The 23,866-nt window shown below is 47.6% G+C and overlaps 1 protein-coding gene across 2 annotated transcripts in view; it reads left to right on the top strand.

Moving 5' to 3' along the window:
* The window catches only part of GALNT18 (polypeptide N-acetylgalactosaminyltransferase 18), a 350,806-nt gene extending 340,004 nt beyond the window's left edge, over nucleotides 1-10,802 (top strand). For both annotated transcript variants that reach the window (XM_002822026.5, XM_054524653.2), the window contains one exon: nucleotides 10,389-10,802. In XM_002822026.5, the coding sequence (XP_002822072.1) occupies nucleotides 10,389-10,535 (147 nt within the window). In that variant the 3' untranslated portion in view covers nucleotides 10,536-10,802. The remainder of the gene's footprint in view (nucleotides 1-10,388) is intronic.
* The last annotated feature ends 13,064 nt before the right edge of the window (nucleotides 10,803-23,866 follow it).

Raw genomic sequence — 23,866 nt, forward strand, 5'->3', positions numbered from 1 at the left:
TCCTGCCTTCCTCTCTGGATCTTGGCAAGGTGCCCCTTGGAAGGCAAGCAAAGAAGGGGCTGTAGTGTCTTCTGTGTGGGACGTGTTTCTCCAAGAGTCGGTGGTCTGGGGTCTGCACAGCACCTCGCTGTTGGCAAGGCCTGGGCTGGCCCCAAGGATGAGCTGAGCAGCCAGAATCTTCAGCTGAGTGGGCAGCGGCACTTGGTCCGGGCCCCTGTTTGTTGTGCGCTTTGGTCACAGCCCCCACCCTGATCCTCTGATCCATATGTTTTATAGCTGATAAAGGGATTCCTATCAGTCCTCTGGCTCATCTTTCCAGGAATCAGGACAGAAATGACCATCTGGGCCTGCAGACAATGAAACCAGAAGAGGGGAGAGCCTTGCCCAGGCCACACAGCCGACTGCCAGGAAAGCAGCTGTGTCCTCAGCATCCTAGCTCAGCACTCTTCCCTTTCTGCCTGGCTCCGGAAATGCCAACAGATCTTGCAAATTAGAGAGCGGGGCTGGTTTTGGTCCCCTGCCTGTGTGCTGCTCCCAGCGTGGTGGGGAAGACAAACCACTGGGCTGGCAGGACTGTGGCGGGGCCTGGGAACTGGCCACAGATCTGTTCAAGAAGCATCAGCAACACAGCCCAGCCTGAGTGTGGGCAGCAGATATGCCCAGGCCATAGGGTTTTACACAGAAGCTAAGGAAATGTTGGCCATGGAGCAATGGTCTGGCCTTGCTTGGAGCAACTGGCACAGGGGATGCCACTGGGCCTAAAAGTCTAGCCTCTAAGGGACAGGATGGGCCCCCAAGGTGGACCGCAGTTTGAGAGGACAACTCTAGGCTGTGCTTCACACCCATCAGGAGCACCATGTGGCCCCAAAGTGCCAATTCCTTGGCTATATTGAAGGGGCCTCTTGTCCAGTGTAAATGAGGCAGTGACCCTGGGCACTGTGGTCAGTCCTGAGGGGCAGAAATTAGCCAGGGCTTGTTCAAAGGAGGGCAACCAGTTTGGAAAATTATACAAAATTGTCCCGCCAGGAACTGGGAAAGTTAAACCTGGAAATGCTGGGAAAAACTGGGAGACACAGGCCTCACCTCCTCTGCCAGAAGGGAAGGTGTGGAGGAACAGCAGGCCTCTGGGGAAGCCTCAGGGGAGCTCAAGACAAGGATTTTAGCTCAGTGGGAGGAGCATGCTCCAAGGGTGAGCAGCTGGGAGAAGACTGCATGTTTGGGAGGGGGTGAGATCCTTCTCCCTGGGGGTGCCAAGCAGAGCTGAAGGGCCCCATGGCCACAGAGGCCATTCGGCATGTGAGAGCGAGAGGCTGGCCTTCAAGGTCTCTTTCAGCGTGGGGATTCCAGGGCCCTTCCTAGGCTTCTCCAAGGGCCCCTTTCAGAGGCCGACTTTGAGGCCAAGCCTGCAGGTTTCTCCCTGGCAACCGGTGGGCCCCAGCAGCTGCTGTTTCAGTTTCCCGTTTATTCTTTGGTCTCTGTGCTGTTGAGTACACAATCACTGCTTTCCCCAGGGGGGGCCCTGGGGTGTGGGGCACAGCAGGAGGGATCTTGCTTTATTTGTGTGAATGCTTCTGAATAGGTTTGTGTGATCTGCTGGGCCACCTCCCCAGCACAGGAAGTCGGTAATCCCATATCCCCTCCCAACACACACATACACAGTCCCCTCCACCCGCACCCCCTGCTTCTCAGTCCCTGCCTCCTTCATCTGTGACTCAAAGTCCCTTCTCAGGGAGCTGGATTTTTTATTTCAATTTTTTAATTGAAGAACACGGATACATACAGAAACATGTATAAAATACACACTTTCAACTCCATGGTTTAAAACAAAGCAAATCCCTAGGTTTCCATCACCCAGCTCAAGAAATAGGACTGCCAGCAACACCTTTGTGATTTCCTGCCCGTCACCTTCCCACTCCCTTTTCCCCAGAGCTGACCACCATCCTGACTTTCACATCATGGCTTTATTTTACCTGTTGGGGAAGTTTATATAAATAGAATAATGTTTGTATTTTGTCTGGCTTCTTCTGTTCAACATTGTATTGGTGAGATTTATCCTTATCGAGTATAGCTATAGTTTTTCTTGCTATATAGGATTCCATTATATGAATATACTGTGAGTTGTATGTCTGCTGTACTATTGATGGATGTTTTTCTCCAGGTTAGTTTTATAAATCATGTTCTAGAAAGCATTCACGCACATGTTTTTGGTATAAACGTTTCTGACAGAAGTGTTGGGTCATAGGGTTGTATATGTTAACCATAGTAGGTACTGCCCATTTCAACAGTTGTAAGAACTGAAGTTTTTTTTTTTTAGTCTTAAATTTTTTAAAAAAATTTTTAATTATTATGGATGTGTTAGGCCATTCTTGCATTGCTACAAAGAAATTAAAGAAAAGAGGTATAATTGGCTCATGATTCTTCAGGCTGTACAGGAAGCATGGCTTCTGGTAGGGCCTCAGGAAGCTTTTGCTCATGGCAGAAGATGAATTGGGAGCTTGCAGGTCACAAGATGAAGGCAGGAGAGAGTGTGGTGGGAGGAGGTGCCACACACTTTTAAATGACCAGCTCTCGTGTAGACTCAGAGCTGAGAGAGCTCACTTCTCACCAAGGGGATGGCCCAAGCCCGTCATGAGGGATCCAGCCCCATGATCCAAACACCTCCCACCAGGCCCCACCTGCAACATTGGGGATCACATTCAACAAATATCCAGACTACATCAATGGGTACATAATAGTTGAATATATTTATGGGGTACATGTAATGTTGTCATACAGGCATATAATGTATAATGATCAAATCAGGATAATTGGGTTATCTTTTACCTCAAGCATTTATCATTTCTTTGTGTTAGAAACATTCCAATTCTACTCTTTTATAGTTAAAGTATACAATAAATTATTAATTATAGTTACCCTGTTGCATTACTATTAGAAGGAATAAGCTCTATCAAACTGTATTTTTGTACCTATTAACCATCCTTGCTTTTTCCTCTCCTCCCTACTACCTTTCTTAGCCTCTGGTAACCATCATTCTATCTCCAGGAATTCAATTTTTTTTTAAATTAATTTTTAGCTCCCATATATGAGTAAGAACATGCAAAATTTGTCTTTCTGTGCCTGGTTTATTTCACTTAACATAATGACCTCCAGTTCTATCCATGTTGTTGCAAATAACAATCTCCCTTTTTTTTTAAACTATAAGTTCTGGGGCACATGTGCAGAATGTGCAGGTTTTTTACATAGGTATACACATGCCATGGTGGTTTGCTGCACCCATCAACCCATCATCTACATAAGGTATTTCTCCTAATGCTATCCCTCCCCCAGCCCCCCACCCACCAACAGGCCCCATTGTGTGATGCCCTCCCTGCCGTGTCCATGTGTTCTCGTTGTTCAACTTGGTCCAGAGCTGAGTTCAAGTCCTGGATATCTTTGTTAATTTTCTGTCTCATTGATCTAACATTAGAGGTGGGGTGTTAAAGTCTCCCACCATTATGATGTGGGAGTCTAAGTCTTGCACCCAGATTACTAAAGCAAGTTCTTAGAGACCTAAAATGAGACTTAGACCCCCACACAATAATAGTGGGAGACTTTAACACCCCACCGTCAATAGTAGACAGATCAACGAGGCAAAAGGTTAACAAGGATATCCAGGACTTGAACTCATCTCTGGACCAAGTGAACTTAATAGACATCTACAGAACTCTCCACCCCAAATCAACAGAATATACATTCTTCTCAGCACCTCATCGGATTTATTCCAAAATTTACCACATAATTGGAAGTAAAACACTCCTCAGCAATTGCAAAAGAACGGAAATCATAGCAAACAGTCTCTCAGACCACAGTGTAATCAAATTAGAACTCAGGATTAAGAAACTCCCTCAAAACTACACAACTACATGGAAACTAAACAACTTGCTCCTAAGTTACTACTGGGTAAATAACAAAATGAAGACAGAGTAGAAGATGTTCTTTGAAACCAGTGAGAACAAAGACACAACATACCAGAATCTCTGGGACACATTTAAAGCAGTGTTGTAGAGGGAAATTTATACCACTAAATGCCCACAAGAGAAAGCAGGAAAGATCTAAAATTGACACCCTAACATCAAATTAAAATAACTAGAGAAGCAGCGGCAAACACATTCAAAAGCTAGTAGAAGGCAAGAAATAACTAAGATCAGAGCAGAACTGAAGGAGATGGAGACATGAAAAACCCTTCAAATAATCAATGAATCCAGGGGCTGGTTTTTTGAAAAGATCAACAAAATAGACCACTAGCCAGACCAACAAAAAAAAAAGAGAAGAATCAAATAGATGCAATAAAAAATGATATAGGGGATATTACTACTGATCCCACAGAAATACAAACTATCATCAGAGAATACTATAAACACCTCTACACAAAAAAACTAGAAAATCTAGAAGAAATGGATAAATTCCTGGACACATACACCCTCCCAAGACTAAGCCAGGAAGAAGTTGAATCCCTGAATAGACCAATAACAGTCTCTGAAATTGAGGCAATAATTACTAGCCTACCAACCAAAAAAAGTCCAGGACCAGATGGATTCACAGCTGAATTCTACCAGAGGCACAAAGAGGACCTGGTACCATTCCTTCCAAAACTATTCCAAATAATAGAAAAAGAGGGAATCCTCCCTAACTCATTTTATGAGGCCAGCATCATCCTGATACCAAAACCTGGCAGAGACACAACAAAAAAAGAAAATTTCAGGCCAATATCCCTGATGAACATCAATGTGAAAATCCTCAGTGAAATACTGGCAAACTGAATCCAGCAGCACATCCAAAAGCTTATCCACCACGATCAAGTTGGCTTCATCCCTGGGATGCAAGGCTGGTTCAACATACACAAATCAAGCAACATAATCCATCACATAAACAGAACCAGTGACAAAAACCACATTATTTCAATAGATGCAGAAAAGGCCTTCGGTAAAATTCAACACCCCTTCATGCCAAACACTCTCAATAAGCTGGGTATCGATGGAACATATCTCAAAATAATAAGAGCTATTTATGACAAACCCACAGCCAATATCATACTGAATGGGTGAAAACTGGCACAAGACAGGGATGCCCTCTCTCACCACTCCTATTCAACATAGTATTGGAAGTTCTGGCCAGGGAAGTCAGGCAAGAGAAAGAAATACAGGATATTCAAATAGGAAGAGAGGAAGTCAAATTGCCTGTTTGCAGATGACATGATTGTATATTTAGAAAACCCCATTGTCTCAACCCCAAATCTCCTTAAGCTGATAAGCAACTTCAGCAAAGTCTCAGGATACAAAATCAATGTGCAAAAATCACAAGCATTCCTATACACCAATAACAGACAGCCAAATCATGAGTGAACACCCATTCACAATTGCTACAAAGAGAATAAAATACCTTGGAATCCAACTTACAAGGGATGTGAAGGACCTCTTCAAGGAGAACTACAAACCACTGCTCAAGGACATGAGAGAGGACACAAACAAATGGAAAAACATTCCATGCTCATGGGTGGGAAGAATCAATATCATGAAAACGGCCATACTGCCCAAAGCAATTTATAGATTCAGTGCTATCCCCATCAAGCTACCACTGACTTTCTTCACAGAATTAGAGAAAACTACTTTAAAGTTCATATGGAACCAAAAAAGAGCCTGCATAGCCAAGACAATCCTAAGAAAAAGAACAAAGCTGGATGCATCAGGCTACCTAACTTCAAACTATACTACAAGGCTACAGTAACCAAAACAGCATGGTACTGGTACCAAAACAGAGAGAGAGACCAATGGAACAGAACAGAGCCCTCAGAAATAACACCACACATCTACAACAATCTGATCTTTGACAAACCTGACAGAAACAAGCAATGGGGAAAGGATTCCCTATTTAATAAATGGTGTTGGGGAAACTGGCTAGCCATATGCAGAAAACTGAAGCTGGACCCCTTCCTTACATCTTATACAAAAATCAACTCAAGATGGATAAAAGACTTAAATGTAAGACCTAGGACCATAAAAATCCTAGAAGAAAACCTGGGCAGTACCATTCAGGACATAGGCATGGGCAAACACTTCACGACTAAAACACACAAAGCAATGGCAACAAAAGCCAAAATTGACAAATGGGATCTAATTAAACTAAAGAGCTTCTGCATAGCAAAAGAAACCATCAGAGTGAACAGGCAACTACAGAATGGGAGAAAACTTTGGCAATCTAGCCATCTGACAAAGAGCTAATATCCAGAATCTACAAAGAACAAACAAATTTACAAGAAACAAACAACCCCATCTAAAAGTGGGTAAAGGATATGAACAGACACTTCTCAAAAGAAGACATTTATGCAGGCAACAGACACATGAAAAAATGCTCATTATCTCTGGTCATTAGAGAAATGCAAATCAAAACCACAATGAGATACCATCTCACACCAGTTAGAATGGTGATCATTAAAAAGGAAACAACAAATGCTGGAGAGGATGTGGAGAAATAGGAACACTTTTACACTTGTTGGTGGGACTGTAAACTAGTTCAACCATTGTGGAAGACAGTGTGGCCATTCCTCAAGAATCTAGAACTAGAAATACTATTTGACCCAGTGGTCCCATCACTGGGTATATACCCAAAGGATCATAAATCATTCTATAAAGACACATGCACATGTATGTTTATTGCAGCAGTATTCACAATAGCAAAGACTTGGAACCAACCCAAATATCCATCAATAATAGACTAGATAAAGAAAATGTGTCACATATACACCATGGAACACTATGCAGCCATAAAAAATGAGTGCATGTCCTCTGTAGGGACATGGATGAAGCTGGAAACCATCATCCTCAGTAAACTATCATAAGAACAGCAAAGAACAGAAAACCAAACACCACATATTCTCACTCATAAGTGGGAGTTGGACAATGAGAACACATGGACACAGGGAGGGGAACATCACACACTGGGGCTTGTCAGGGAGTGGAGGGCTAGGGGAGGAATAATATTAGGAGAAATACCTAACGTAGGTGACAGGTTGATGGGTGCAGCAAAGCACCATGGCATGCATATACCTATGTAACAAAACTGCACATTCTGCACATGTACCTCAGAACTTAAAGTACAATAATAAAAAATAAATTTTAAAAACCCACCTACTCAGGCCTCAGCAATGGCGGATGCCCCTCCCCCAACCAAGCCTGAGCATCCCAGGTCGACCTCAGACTGCTGTCCTAGCAGTGAGAATTTCAAGCCAGTGGATCTTAGCTTGCTGGGCTCTGTGGGAGTGGGACACACTGATCCAGACCACTTGGCTCCCTGGCTTCAGCCCCCTTTCCAGGAGAGTGAACGGTTCTGTCTTACTGGCATTCCAGGTGCCACTGGGGTATTGAGAAAAAAACAAACAAACAAAAAACTCCTGCAGCTAGCCCAGTGTCTGCCCAAACAGCCGCCCTGTTTTCTGCTTGAAACCCAGCACCATGGTGGTATAGGCACCTGGTCCTGGTCTGCCAGTTGCAAAGACCATGGGAAAAGCACAGTATCTGGGCCGGAGTGCATTGCTCCTCCAGGTACAGTCTCACAGCTTTCCTTGGCTGGGGGAGGGAAGATCCCCTGACCCCTTGCACTTCCCAGGTGAGGCGATACCCCACCCTGCTTCAGCTTGTCCTCCGTGGGCTACACCCACTGTCCAACCAGTCCAAATGAGATGAACCAGGTACCTCAGTTGGAAATGCAGAAGTCACCCGCCTTCTGCGTCAATCTCTCTTAGAGCTGCAGACCGGAGCTATTCCTATTCAGCCATCTTGACAGTGAAACCAGAATCTCATTCTTTTTAATGGTTAAATATTATTCCATCCTGTGTATATACCACATATTCCTTATTCATTAATCTATTGATGGATACTTAGGTTGATTCCATATGTTGTCTATTGCAAATAGTGCTGCGATAAACATGGGAGTGCAGATATGTCTTCAATATGCTGGTTTCCTTTCTTTTGGGTATATACCCAACAGTGGGATTGCTGGATCATACAGTAGTTTTATTTTCAGTTTTTTGAGGAACCTCCATACTGTTCTCCATAGTAGCTGTACTAATTTTCATTCCCACCAACAATGTATGTACAAGGGTTCCCTCTTCTCTACATCCTCACCAGCATTTATTATTGCCTGTCTTTTGGTTAAAGCCATTTTAACTGGGGTGAGATGATTCATTATAGTTTTTGCTTACATTTCTCCAGTAATTACTGATGTTGAGCATTTTTCCATAACCTGTTTGCCATTTATAAGTCTTTTGTGGAATGTCTGTTCAGATCTTTTGCCCATTTTTTAATTGGATTTTTTACCTTCTTGCTATTGAGTTATTTGAACTTAAGTATCCTGGTTATTAATCCCTTGTCAGAGGGGTAGTTTGCAAATATTTTCTCCAATTCTGTGGGCTGTCTCTTTGTTGATTGTTTCCTTTGCTGTGCAGAAGGTTTTTAACTTGATGTGATCCTATTTGTCCATTTTTGCTTTGGTTGCCTGTACTTTTGAGGTCTGTCTCAAGAAATTGTTGCCCAGATCAATGTCCTGGAGTGTTTCCCACATTCTGGAGTGTTTTAAGTCTTTAATCTATTTTGATTTGTTTTTCATATATAGCAAGAGATAGGGCTCTAGTTTCATTCTTTTGCATTTTCTCAGGCAATTTATTGAAAAGACTGTCCTTCCCCCATTGTGTAGAGAACCAAGTCTTAACACTCTCTTGAGATGTCAGTTGTTGCTATGGGAATGGTCATGGCAGACTTAGATGACATCCTTCGAGGTTTGCCACCTCTCCCTCAGTACACTTCCCACTGTGAGCTGGAAAAGGCACAGAATGAAGAGCACCAGCCCAGCTTGTAGACTGAGGAGGTGGAAGTGGAGGTGAGGCATGGATGGGCAGTAGAGACTTCCTGGAGGAAATGGAGTTGAGCTTTGATACATGGTCGCAGCTTAGCCTGTCATGGGAGCATGGGGAAGAATCCCAAGCAGAGAGCACAGCTTGCTTAAAGTCCAGGAACCCTGAGTTAATGTAAACGGGTTCAGAAAAGTACAAGGGATTTGGTATGGCTGCAGCAAAAGTCGTGGAGCTGGGGAAGGATCAGAGATGAGGCTAGAAAGAAAGGCAGCACTGAGCCATGGAGGCCTTCAGTGCTGCACTAAGGAGCTTGGACTTTGTCCTTTAGGCCAAACATGCATTTTAGAAAGATCAGCATTCCTGCCTCTGGAGGTTGGAAGGGAGATCCATTAGGGAGCTGACCCAGTTGTCCCAGTGAGAGAGAGAAGTTGGTGGCCTGAACCAGGGCAAGTGTGATGGGAAAGGGATAAGGGGACAGTCAGATGACACAAGAGGTAGAATTGCCAGGACTTGAGGCTTAATTGGATGCTGAAAGGATAAATAAATGAAAATGTCCATGTTTCTCACAAATACCTGAGACAGAAACACAGGAGTAGGTTCTGGGGAAAAAGTGAGTTTGACCACATACTCAAGTGCCATTAAGCTACAAGGGGTTCAATTATAAGGACTTCCACCCACCAAAGCAATTCTGCCTGCTTGGGAGGCCAAAGTCTAGTTGAGCACAAGTTTGGTGGTAACTCAGAGATGCTCAGACAGTCCAGGCTGCCACCTCAGACTTGCAGCCAGCAACCTAAAGGGTCCAAGCCCTGAAAGGATTTCACTACAAAAATTGGGGGTCTCCTATTTGCTGCTATAGGGCTGATATGAGGAGCAGAACATCAAGGGGCTTTGGGTCATAAACTGAGTATGAATGGCTACAAACATTCTGGAACATCAGTAGCATGGGGGAAAATCATGCATGTTAGGACTTAGGGAGCCCAATGGCCTAATAGACAGTAACCAAGAAGCTGACTTTGGTTGAAACCAGTACTGATGACTCCAGAGGTCCAATTAGGGGCATGGACCCTAGGAGCAGGAAGCCCCAGGCCTCTGGTGATGCTCAAATGCGGGCCAATGATGGGTTGTCCCAAGAAACTAGGCTTTTCAGAGAGGGGACCCAGCCAATGGCTATGGGGAGCAAGACCCAGCCCCTGGGGTAAGAGCTGTAGGTGCAAACAGGTGTGCCACAGCCCAGCTAGGTAGACAGAACTACCTAGGGGTGGGGAGGTCTCTCTCGTAGCGAAGAACTAGGGCTCTGTGAAGAGAGCTGTGGCACATATTCAGTCTTCCAGAGGAGACCAACATATCAGTGATGGGCGAGCCTGCAGTTTCATGGGAATGCTGACCTCCTGGGATCTGGCCACACAGATAATGTCAGCCCTCACCAGCCACTTGGCCTGAGGCTCCCAAATCTCTGCATGTTGCCTCTATGCCCTCTGACCCCACTGTCTGCCCTGGCCCCTAGGGAGGACCCATCCAGAACCGCAAGTCTAAACGCTGTCTGGAGCTGCAGGAGAATAGCGACCTGGAGTTCGGTTTCCAGCTGGTGTTGCAGAAGTGCTCAGGCCAGCACTGGAGCATCACCAACATCCTGAGGAGCCTGGCGTCCTGACCCACCGGGGCCACTTCCGGCTGCCTCTTTGCTACTGTGTAGCACCTGCTGCAATGTTGCCTGCTGTCCACGTGGGGTTGTTTGGAGTCTGGGGAACCAGGTTAGTGGGCCCCCAAGAAGAGCTTTTTATTTCCTATTCAATTTTCATGGAGTTTATAGAAAGATGCTGATTGGTAGGTGATGGTATGATATCAAACTATTTTGCAGTTGTAAATAGGGGACAAATGGAAAATATTTATAACTGACAATAAAATATTATTAAGAAAACGGTTTTGCAGTCATTTGGTGCTCTGTGGAGATTCATGCCTGGCTCCTTTGAACTTGGAGTTCTTGTAGCCAAAGATGTGTCCCTATGTGCTCCCTTCTGGCTTCTCGTCCTTCAGAAAGGGGGCTTTAATGACCAGCACTCAGGGGGAGCTTGTTGTAGAAGCTGCCAGCTCTCTTCATTAGATCCAAGGCAGCAAGAAGGGCACTGTGACCTCAGGTTCCAACCCAGAGGGACGGTCCCCTCTGCCTCTCCCATGGCAGGTACCCCTCTGGAAGATACCTGCAGCCCTTCATTCCTGAGGAACCACAGTTGCTCACTGGTCACTGGAGTGTCATCTGCTGGGCTTCAGGCCACTGTGCCCTCTCCTGAAGTTGCCAACTCACCTCCTCCTTCACCCCCCAGAGCTGCCCCCGGGCCCAGCCCCTCGCCAGGACACTGCCTGTGTCCATTTGCCAAGACCGCTCAGGCTCCTCCCATGAATCAGGGGTTGTCAGTTTCCTTCAGCTGCCATAACAGATCTCCACACACTGGGTGGCTTACATAACAGAAAATGATCGTCTCAGTTTGGGAGGCTAGGAGTCCAAAATCAAGGTATTGGCAGGGCTGGTTCCTTCTGTGGGCTGGGAGGGGAATCTGCTCCAGGCCTCTCTTCTGGCTCCTGGTAGTCTCAGGCCTTCCCTGGTGGGGCGATGGCCATCTTCTCCCCTGTGTCTTTACGTTGTCTTCCCTCTGTATGTGTCTGTCTCTGGGGCCCAAATTTCCTGTCTTTAGGAGGATCCCAGTCATATTGAATGACGGACCACCCTAACAACCTCATTTAACTTGACTATCTCTGTAAAGATTATCTCCAAACAAGGTCACATTCTGAGGTACTGGGGGTGAGGACCTTACCATATCCTTTTGGGGGACTCAATTCAGCCCTTAGCACCTGGCTCACTCACGCAGGGCTCCAGGTCAGCCCCTCTGGGCCAGCCTCAGGACAGCAGCGACCCCCAGAGTGGAATCATCTTTCTCAGAGCCTGCTGCCCAACTCGCAGTTCTTCCAACACCTTCAGCAGGATGTTCCTTGCTGCAGTCCAGCAGCCCTTCTTCTGGTTGGGGGAAATCCCCTTTTTCTGGTTTGAAGGACTCCCCCCATCCCCCTGCCCAGCACCCCCTCCAGCTCCCTAGCTCACAGCAGAGCAATGACCAATAACAGGTGCTAAGACAGGAAGGACAGGAAGTCCCTTCTGCTCAGGTTTCAGCCCCTCCCCCATCCTCAAGTTCCCTGGGTCCTCTTTCCACAGGGATTCTCCTACTCTGGATCAGTAATTTATAGTTGAAAATTGATGAGCATGGTGGAACCCCCTGTACCTATGGGACCCTCAAGGGAAGAGAGGCCTGTTGTCTCAGGCACTCTAACACACCCAGAAATCTATCCAGCCCAGGGCTCCCCAGGCCATATCATAGACTCCCCTTCAAGTTCACATTTAACTCCCTAAACAGCCCCTTGGGCTCCACTGCAGACCAATGAAAGGACAGCCAGACATTCTCCAGGCTGGCCACACCTAATGGCCACCACCTACCACCCAGGGGTCAACACAGGGAGCAGGAGCCTCAAGAGGAAAGAGGCTCCCCTGGGGTTGCAGGCACTGCCTTTGCCATGCCCTCAAAGCCAGGGCTCCAACATCCTCTTCCCCCGTACTTTCTTCCATACGGAACTCGACTGCACTCATCCCTGTGCTTATTCCAAGGGGCATCTCCCTCTGGCTGTAGCTGTCCCATGCTCCTACATTCACTCTGTTACAGTCTCACTCTACCCAGCTTTCTTCACCTCGAAGCCACCACTTCCATAATCTCCCTTGCATCATGCCCTGCCCCAGTATTCCCAAAGTCCCTAAACTACAGCATCAGCATCATCTGGAAACTTCCTAGAAACGCATGTCTGGGGCCCCATCCCAGACCTCTGGAAGCAGAAAAGATCTGTGGTATAACAAGCCCTCCAGGTGATTCTGATTTCCTGTTGAAGGCTGAGAACCACTGCCCTGCACCCACCCTGGCTCAGGCCACACCACCCTCCCCCTCCTGTGTGCGCCTAGGCCTCTGTCTTCAACAACATCCATTCATGCTACTCTACCTCCTCGTGCCTGCAGCCACCTGCATCACACCTTCACTCCCCACCCCACGTCCATGGTGCAGAGGACTGAGAGTGAATGCTGGAGCCAGACAGCCTGGGTTCAAGTCCCGGCCCTGCCACTTACTAGCTAGGTGACCTTGGGCAGCTGCTTGACCTCTTTGTGCTTCTGCTCCCTCTCTTCAAAAAGTGGGGAAACTAATAGGGTATCTTTTATGGGGTTGTGAAAATTATGAATAAATTTATATGAAACAGAATAGTAATGGGTACATTGTAAGTGGTATAAAGTCTTAGCTATTATTACTTCATCCATTGGCATCCTGACACCCAGTTGCTGTCACTGAGATCCACACCTTGCTACCGTCTACACCCACAATTGGCCATGCCTGTCAATGTCCATATCCCACCTCACCTGTGCTAACACCCACTTGTGTCTCTACCACCTGCCTGGAGGCACCTGTTCTCACTGCTGCCTGTAGTCACATACCTACAAGTTTCACACATCCCTGTCCTCTCACTGCTCTCTGTAGTCACATACCTACAAGTTTCACACATCCCTGTCCTCCTATAAAATGCGCCCAACATCAGCCCACTCCCAACGACATCTACACCCTGAGGGGCCAGCCTAAGAGCAAGCAGCCTCCCCTATAAGCCAACCTGGGGGCAGTTAAAACAGGGCAGGGGAGCAGCTCCCTCCTGAGACAGCAGCTCACCATTTCCCTGGGTCTGGATGCCCAGGGGCAAGAAGAGGTCCCAACATGGCCCCTGAGGACCCTGACCTCCTGGGAGTGGGAACCATATGGCCAGTCCAAGATCTCTACATCTCAGAGGTATAAGAGAAGAAGCAGAGATTCTGGTGGCGCTGGGGCAGAGGCAGGAGGTCAGAGCACAAAGCAGCAAAGAGGGTGAGGAGGCCCCAGTCCACATCCAGCCTGACCCTGTCCCAGCCTCAGCCAGCTGCTGCTGCAAGCTAGTAGTGGCTGTTTAGGGGCTCTCTGAACATGCTGGAGTGAAATTGGTTTTTTCTTAATGATTTGCACATTAAACACCTGTGCTTCCTGCTTCCCCTGCCTTCCCTGATACTGGAAAGGACTCTTTTAGCCTGTGCTGTAAGACTTCCTATTCAGCCACCCCTGCTGCCTGGCCCACCACCCAGTTCCCTAACTCAGCTCCCAACCTCGCCTAGTTCTTGCCCATGGTCCCCTCTGTTATGAGTAATGAAAGAAGAGAATGGGCTCCTCACACCCCCCAGAAGATGGACACAATTGTCAGCAGCAACAATGGCAGAAGCCAGAGTACACTGACTGTATCCTGGCCAGACTCAAAGTCACTGCTGGCCACGCACGGTGGCTCACGCCTGTAATCCCAGCACTTTGGGAGGCCGAGGTGGGTGGATAATCTGAGGTCAGGGGTTCGAGACCAGCCTGGCCAACATGGTGAAACCCAGTCTCTACTAAAAATATAAAAATTGGCTGTACTCCCAGCTACTCGGGAGGGTGAGGCACAAGAATCACTTGAACCCAGGAGTTGAGGAGTTTGAGGCTGCAGTGAGCCAAGGTCATGCCACTGCACTCCAGCCTGGGCAACAGAGTGAGACTCTGTCTCAAAAAAAAAAAAAAAAAAAAAAAAAAAGTCACTGCCAACAGCCATATAGCTCCAGCAGCCCGCATCTCTGCCTGAGGCCTTTCTCTGGCCATAGGCACCTGCTTAGCCCATGCAGGGCAGACTGGAAGTATCAGAGCGCTTAGTTCATAGGAACAACCCCCAGCCAACAAGGGATAGGCTTCCTCACCCTTCAGGGGTGCAAATTGGAAGCCTGATCCTGTAGTCTCTCACAGGCCCTGGAGGGACTGAGCCCCAGTTGCTCCTGAATGCCCCTGGCGTTTTCTCCCTTTCCTGTCTCATATCCCTCACTCCTCTGCACTTGCCCCCAATCACCTCCCAAATGCTTGTCCCTGAGTCTGCTTCTGGGAGAAGCAGCTTATGCCCACTCCTTCGGATTGTCCCCACCTATGGCCCATCTGCACCTGGACACCAGTGATACCCAGATCCACATGTGCACCCCAAAGCTCTCCTCTAAGTTCCAGGCTTGATCTCTCACTGCTGATGGGCCCTGGGCAGGTGTGTGGCCATAATGCAGACAATGATGATCTGAGGGCCCCCATAAAGCCCGGCCCAGGGACCAGGACCAGCACCACCTCCACCAGGTGCTCGAACCAGACACTCCTTGCGACTGAGCTCTTCCTGTCCTCACCCTCCACCACCCCTTCTTGCCCTCAGTACATCATGGCAGTGATGCCTCCGAAACAGTTCTGAAATCTTCCCCAAGCCTCTTCAACACTCACACAGACAGCCTCCCCAACTCATCTGTCCTCCACACTGTGATAGTTACAAAGGTCTTTCTGAAATACAAATATGATCAGATCCCTTCCTGCCTGAAATCTTCAGTGGGTCTCATCAAAAATTTTAAATGACTAGCTCAGGCACCAGCCTTAAAGCTTCCTCCTTTGGTGAATCCAGAGGCTGAGTGTCAGAAGCCCAGTGTCCTGGCTGCCACACACACCTGGTGGCATGGTGTTAGTGCCCCATATCCTCTCCCCTATTTTGAGGAAGTTTTGGGGGAGGTATATTAGTTTGCTAGGGCTGCCATTGCAAAGTGCCACAAACTGGGGAGCTTCAACAACAGAAAGGTATTGGCTCACTGCTCTGGAGGCTGGGAGGCCAAGATCAAGATGTTGGCAGGGGTAGCTCCTTCTGAGGGCTGTGAGGGAAGGATGGCATGGATCAGTTCTGGGTCTTCTCCTTGGCTTGTGCATGGCCTCTTCTCCCTGTGTCTCTTCACATCATCTTCTTTCTATGCATGTTTCTATTTCCAAATCTCTTCTTCTTCTAAGGATGCCAGTCGTATTGGATCAAGACTTACCCAAATGACCTCACACTAACTTCATTCCCTCTGTAAAGACCCTATCTCCAAATGAGATCACATTCTGAAGTACTGGCGGTTAGGACAAATTTGGGGTCAGGTGACACAATTCAGCCTCGAAGCTCCCTCCTTCAAGGAACAGGGACATAGAGAAGGGGTGGTGAGGGCCAGGCCCCCGGAGGCTGCCTACGCTCATCCCGCCTTGCTCAGGCAAGTCCTTCCTTGTTGGGGGACATCCCCATGGTCCTGGCCTCCACAGAGATAAGAGTGGGCACTTCACAGGTGACAGGGAATTTCTGCATACGTATCTGAGGCATTCATCATTGTCCTCCATGTCCACATCTCTTTTAAGGAAAACTATCCCAACCACAGTCCCAGGTGTGACCCTGTTTGTGCCATGACCATAGCTGATTCAGCCTGACCCATGGACAGGTATTTTGTTGGCTGCTGAGTAGGTAATGACTAAGCACAAAATGATCAGCTGGGGCCAATCAAATTTTGCCTTGAATTTGCACCATGACACACAATATTCAGCCAATTGAAGGCGGCCAGGACCAATGGCCATGCACAGGATGTGCCCAGGGAAGAGCCAGCCCCAGAGGACCAAGAAACCAGAGCCCTGTGCAGGCTGGGATCATGGGGAAAACCACAACTAAGCAGAGAAAAGAAAGGAGCTGATGAGCAAAAGGCAGCAAACTGGCCCTGGAGCCGCCTGGGTTTCCTCCTCCCAGACCCAACCCATACACACCCTGATGTTTTTTCTTTTCCCTCAGCTGGTTGACCAGCTCCCTGCTCTTTACAACAAACAAGACTGATAGAAGCAGGATGTAAAGATTTTAGATAGCAGGACCTACTCCCTCACAGCCCCTCGCCCATGGGGGAATGCACACACAATCCCTACAACGGCTGTGCACACATGCAACAGAGGTGCACACGTTTCACCATCTATGTACACATCCATGCACAGGCTAACATAGCCACACACATACCCATATGCACACACATGCAGCAGGTTGGACACATGCAGACATACATGTACATACTCAGATACACAAACGTGCATGAGTGCAAACACACTGACTCCAAAGAGAAAAGGGATTTCTGCTCCTCTCAGAATCTGCTTTTATAAGAATAGGGCTGTCATCATTTGACATGGCCCTTGTGAAGCAAAGGTTGTTGGAAATCAGAGCTCTTTTATTGTTACCATTTCTAATTACAAGCAAGAGATGTAAGGGGGTTCTGAGGCAAGACAGAAGCATTCACTCTCTGCCCTTCAGATTCTATCACCATGGTCACCACACTCTAAAACCCGGTAAAACAAACACAGGATAGTCACCCAAAAACATGTCATCTCTCAGCCATGCTCCTTCTCCTGCCTTCAGCTCCAAACAGGAAGGAGGGGAATGAGGTAGACACCCTAGACCACATCTAGCACCTGACCCCATAAGACCCTCAAGTCCCACTGCCCTGCCCTCTGCCTCAGCCAACCTCTCTACCCACAGTCAGGAATTTTAACCTTCCTTGTTGTTTTGGAAACAAGATTGGGCAGAAAGGGCCTGGAGAGACATTAGCCCTAATGTGGGTGTCTTTTAAAATTATATGGTGTAGCCACATCGTGGAAACCAGGTTTTAAAGATTGTCACCACATAATGTCTCTATGTCCCTGTCCAATTGAGCCAAGTGGTCCAGATCTGCACCCTCTGAGTATCTCTTCCTCCCCATGAGCCCCTCCCATTGCCTTCTGGCTCCTGCCGCTGCCACCCTCTCCACAGCCTCTAGGGGGCACTGTGTCCCTTTGTGCTCCCACCCCTAGGTTCCTTTACGGTCCAGGTGAGGTACGCTAGAATTTCCAAAAGGAACTGAACTACTAAAGGAGGACTCCAAGGAAATGATCCTCAAACCAAAGAGACAGCGTGAGAGTTATTTCTCCCCGGTACTTTCTGCTCCCTTAAGTTGTTCTACTCATGCCTTTCCACGGGCCTGGTCTGTCTTCGGTTTCTAATCATGGAAATGCCCCTGGTAGAACCTGACCCTTTCCCCAACAAGGGGGAAAAAAGCCGCTTCTGTACTCAGGATATGAGTCAGGGCCTCGGATCTGGGGAAGGGGAGATGAAATGAAGAGAGTTTAACAACCGAAGTTCTTCAAAAGCTTGGCTAGGGTAGGGTGACACACCCTGAGACAAGAGCAGAGGCCCTTCCTACCCTTAGAGCTAGAGGGGCAAGGAGAGGGAGGAGTGCCACCAGGCTCACTGGAGGCTGTAGCCAGCAGGACCCACAGCCAAAGGCGGAGGAACCCCCATTACAGAAACCACAGCCGAGCCAAGAGGGAAAAACCACAGCCAAACGAAGGGGGAAAAACCCCTCTTCTCCATCTGCTGTCAGATATTCCACCAAAGCCTCCCACTGGCCAAACCCAGCTGGGGGTGGGGGTTGGGGGAGCCACTGATTCAGCCCACAGGGGTCAATACAGAGCAGGCCAAGAAGAGCAGGGAATGAGTCACCAGTACACGCCACCCTCAGCCTAGCCCTGGTCTGGACGTCACAGGCCACTTGCCCATCCTGTCTTGCCAGCTCGCATCCCTCTCCCAGTCCCTGAATACTCTTACATGGACACTAACCATACCACACCCTTTGACATTTAACCATTCCTTTTATTGATAAGAGAGAGGAGGCAGGAGAGAGATCTCCCCAATTACAGCATGAGCCCCCTGAAGACATCATTGGCACTGCATCCTTCTGTCCGATTCCTCTGGGGTCATTGAGACCCAGACCCCCTCTCATAGGCTCAGTTCCTCCTGATCTCTAAGGAGGGTGGTCATGAACAGCCCCAGCCCCATCAGCATGCAGGGACCTGCAGTTTTGATGCCCTAGATGAGTCTGGAGTGAGTTTTGATCTTGTAGCCTTGGAATCGCAAACAGACTCCATCTGTTTAAGGCCATTCAGTTGGTCCTGGCTGCCTGAAGTGATGTGTTGGGGAGGATTCTGAGGGTCTGGCTTCCATAGGCAGGAATATCAGAGAGGATGAGCAGGAGATGGGTGAAGTGTGTGTGTGTGTTATACATTTGGCCTTTCCATCCTGCCCTTTTTACCCCATCTGCTGTGCTGGCTGAAGATGTCCTTCTCCCAGCAGGAACTGAGTATCCCCAAAAACCTCAGCCCACTGGGTTGGTGCTCTGGAGCTCCACCTTGGCTAGGGTGCTACCACCAAGGGGTCAGACCTATTCATAAGTGCTATGCCCTGCTCCATAGACACAAACCCTTGGTCATGGTCACCTGCCCAAACCATGCGAACCCTCCAGATGCATTTGAGGTGCTGGCCTTTGCTATGGATGCAGTTTCCTCAGCCCTTCCCTCTTTGAACTCTGGCTCCCTTCCCTTTCCATCAGGGAAGGGGTCTCCAGTCTCAGTATATCTGCTCACCTGCTGAGCTCACTGGATTATGTGTGATGTGTAAGAAGATCCTAAAAACGATAGTAACATCAACTAATTGATGACTTCTATGGCCAGGCACTGAGGTGAGTACTTCTATTTTCACATTTAATATTCAATATAACCTTATCACATAGCACTATTATTAGCACCCTGTTTTACAGTTGAGAAAACTAAGGCACAGAAAGGCCAAATCATTCAATAAGGACATATAACTAGCAGAGGCTGGATTTGAACCCAGGGAGGCTGACTGTAGAGCCTTCCCTTTTATCCTCTTCTATACTATTCTGCCTCCATTCTGGACCCTGGGAACTCCACAATAACTTTATGCTGGAAGCTTCCATTGATACCAAAGTGTCCCACCCTGAAGTTCTACCTGGACCAAAGGAGCAATGACAACTAACACCTATAGAAGTGCCAAACCTGGCCCAGTAATATACCAGTGCCCTACCAACTCACTTAAACGCATGTTATCCTACAAGGTGGTTCCAGTACTATCATTTTACCGAAGAACAGACTGAGACACAGAGGTTAAATAGTTTGCCCACAGCTAGCAAGTAGTAGCAGCCAGAATTTGTACTCAAGCTCCCTGCTGCCAATCATCTGTGGTCTTAACCACCATAACCTGCTACCTCCCAGCTACCTGACTGCCTACACACTTGCTGCAGAATCCACAGGAAAACCCCTCTGGGAACCAACTTCCTGTAGCTCCATGTGCTGCCAGGGCTGTAAGCACCGCCCCCTGCTTCAATTCCCTAGCGAGCCTGCCCTTCCAAACGTGACCATGGTGATTAATGAGCCAATTATTTCTGTAGAAGACATCGTACAAAATAAATAGCCCATTTCCCTTCAATTTACTGTTTTAATAAATAAATAGCGCTCCATGCTCTGGTTTTGTTTATTGCTGCTCATACCTGAAAGTTTGTGATGAATCTTCTTGTTGTTCATTTCCAAAATTAATCAGATCTGCCTGATGACTTTGAAATATAGGACTGCATTTGTCCTTCAATGTTAACATCAAGACACCCAGGGCTGGGGGCAGGGGGATGAGGATGGGGAAAGGCAGGTCTGAGGAAAGACTGAGCAGAGGGCAGGATGCCCAGAGCTCTGGATGCATACCATGCACACTGAGGCCTGAGTGCCCACACCCAAGAACTGTGGCCAGGGAGGCTCAGAATGCAGTGTCATGATTTATGGTTCAAGGAAAACCATCAGGAGCGACGAGCACATGAGGAAGAGCAGAAACTCCTCTTTCCTCTGCTTGAAACTTTGGCCAATTGGCCAAACCAGGGATGCTGAACAAAAAGATTCCAACCAAACTTCACCGAATGGGCCAAACTCACAAAGGTGTTTACCTTCTTTCCAGGGGTCACAGCAATTGCATAGTCATTTATTCAACTGGTTCTTTTGTAGACCCCTGGGTATGGGCACAGAGGAAAAGAGCAGAAGTCTGGGTGTCTGTTGTAAGGTGCTTACTATCTGAAAGGATGTCTTGGGAAAATGGTAGCTCCTCAGTGTACAATGTGATCAGAAGTAAAAGAAATTCCACAATTGAATGTCTGTGATGTGCATTTATATTCTATATGCTTTGACATTTATCTTATCAAGTCTTACAATATAGCTCATGAGGTAAATAGTAACTACCCATTTTATAGATGAGGAAAGGAAGAGGTTCAGATGAGATCAATAACTTGCCCAAGTTCTCAGAGCTACTAAGTGAAAGTGAAATAATTCAAATTCGTATCTAGGTCTTCAGACTCGAGGACCAGTGTTGTTTTCATATAGAATGTAGGTTTATTCTGTGTGTGAGTGTGTGTATGTGTGTGAGTGAGTGAGTGAGTGAGAGAGAGAGAGAGAAATCTGGGCTGGGATAGTCCAAGAATGCCACAGAGAAGAGGTGGTCATTATAAACTGGGCTTTTATGGGTGAATAGGAGTTTTCTGAACTGAAAAGGATAAGAGAATGACATGTCAGCTAGAAAGACAACTTAGGTCTGACTTAAAGTAATAGTAAAGGAAGGTGAGGAGATAAATTATCAAGCATGGTGAATGACTGGCTATGAGGTGTGAGAGAGAGAAAGGCATATACTTAGAACATGGTCACTTCCCTTCACCTGGTATCTCTTGGCAGTGAGGGGATCTGTCTTACATCTGCCCCCGATCTTCCCTCAGCTCTCTCCAGGATGCTGCCTCATCCACCAGCTGAGGCTAGAATAGGCCAGCTGCCTCACGTTAATTCTCCATGCCTCCACCACACAAGGCTGTCAGGTAGACCAGACTTCTCTCACATGTTAGTGGTAGCAAAGGCAAATCACAGATGTGGGAGCAGGCCAGGTTTTCCATTCATGCTTGCTTTATAAAGCTTCCTCATAGTTCAAGGGGAAATACACAAATACAAAGGTTAATCCTTCACAGGGTGTCCATCCCCTCATGGACAAAGCTCAGCTCAGAGCCTGAGTCTCTGGTCCTCGGACCTGTCCTCTGGGAGAGTGTCCCCTTCTGCAGTCTCTATGAAGAGACACTGTGTGGCTCTCCTTCCCACCGACATGTCTAGAATTTAAAAGAAGATCACCTCCTACACACCCCAATTATCATTGCAGCCTCCTCTCCTGTCTCCCCTGACTGGTCCTAATCTCCTCCACTCCAGGGTTTCTCAGCATGTGATCCACCCCTACCTGCATCTCCAGCTGGGATCACTGGTGTTTGTAAGATGCAGATTTGGGAGCCCCCTGCTGCAGATCTACCCAATCAGGATCACCCAGCTAACACTTTCTAGTCCTTTGGGATTCAGCTTAAAAGTTACCTCCTCTGAAAACGTCCCTGAGCCTCCAGGGTGAGGCTGGGCCCCCCTCCGTGCCCTTCTGTAATTGGTTATCTGCCCTGCCGGACTGAGCTCTGTGACAGCAATGATTTTGCTTCCTTCCTGTGTTCCGGTACCCACTCCAGCACCTTGAGGAGAGCAGGTAAACCAAAGGAAGGGAGGAAGGGAATGGGATGACCATGCTTGGCTGCCTTCTTCCCAGCGGGTGAGGATTTGGACCAATTCTTCTTACCCTAAACTCAGCCTCTGAGTTTCAGAGTAACCCTGACTTGGAGAGTTCCAGACATGGAACCAGGTAAGTATAGGGAGGACCATCCACTGCGATTCCTGGTTAACAATGCATCTCTAGCAAGGCCACAGCCTTGCTAGACCTGGGTCTGGAATCCCTGTTGGCCTTGCCAGGCCCCTTCCCCTTGGGACTGAACACTTGGTCTGGCTGCAGAATAATCCTTCCCTGGGACTCTGCTCCCACATCGACCTATCCTTAAAATCTTGGGACTCCCACCCCTCTGTAAATAAAAGAAGACCAATATCAGCTTTGCCCTAAGTGAGAGAGTATGTATGTATGTATGTGTGTGTGTGTGTGTGTGTGTATGTGTGTATGAGGGCAGGCATGAAGCGTGAGTGCAGGGTGGTATGCTGGCTTGTGCACATGTGCATATGTGCATAAGGGTGCTGTTATTGTCCCTAAGGATATTTCAGAATATGCTGTGGAATGAGTTTTTTTGTCTGTGATACATGTATATATAGCCAGGGTTTTTTATGTGTGTATGCACAAGGTAGTTTTTCTGACATTGCTATGATTGAGCTTGTTTTTATTTCCTTTATATTTATTTTATCTGCATTCAACAGTTCTTTGCAGAGTCTCCACAGATCTCTTGAAATCATTTGTTTACCTATACTGTCCTTCCTGCTAGGCGATGAGAGCCTTGAAGGCAGAGACATTACTTGATTTGTCTTTGCATCCCCAGCTTCTAGCACAGTGCCTGACATGCCTGCATGTGTTCATTCTTTCATTCCTTCATTCAACATATATGCATCCATCTTCTAACTATGTGCTGTATGTTGGGGACACAACCATGCATGAGGAGACACACAGTCACTGCCCTCATGGAGCTTAAAGTCTAGTGGAAAAGACAAATACTAATCAAATAATTAAACAAATAATGTAAAAGTGCAACTGTAGAAAGTACTAAGAAACGGACATACAGAGGCCAAGCTGGGTGGATCACCTGAGGTCAGGAGTTCGAGACCAGCCTGGCCACATGGTGAAACCCTGCCTCTACTAAAAATGCAAAAATTAGCTGGGCATGGTGGTATGTGCCTGTAATCTCAGCTACTCAGGAGGCTGAGGTGGGAGAATTGCTTGAACCCGGGAGGCAGAGGCTGCAGTGACCTGAGATTGCACCACTGCACTCCAGCCTTGGTGACAGAGCAAGACTCCATCACAAAAAAAGGGGGGGACACACAGAATCCTGACAGGGTATAAAAGGCAGAGTAAACTAGTCAGGGAAGTGAGAGGTGGATTCTGAGGAAATGACACTTAAGCTGACATGCACATGAGAAGGCATGACTGGAGGATAGAGGCATGTCCTTCCATTCTGCATAAATAGTCCATGGAGTGGCAGTGAGAGGGCCTGTAGGAAAGCTCATTGTGGGGAACCAGAGGAGTGAAGGGGCACTAGGGGGAAGATGGGGGTGGAAGGTGGCTGGTACTGTCCCATGCAGGGCCTCTATATGCTTTGTTAAATATAGAGTCCTTCTCTTCCGAGTGAAG

The sequence above is a fragment of the Pongo abelii genome, chromosome 9 (assembly GCF_028885655.2).
Source record: "Pongo abelii isolate AG06213 chromosome 9, NHGRI_mPonAbe1-v2.0_pri, whole genome shotgun sequence".
Classification (NCBI taxonomy): domain Eukaryota; kingdom Metazoa; phylum Chordata; class Mammalia; order Primates; family Hominidae; genus Pongo; species Pongo abelii.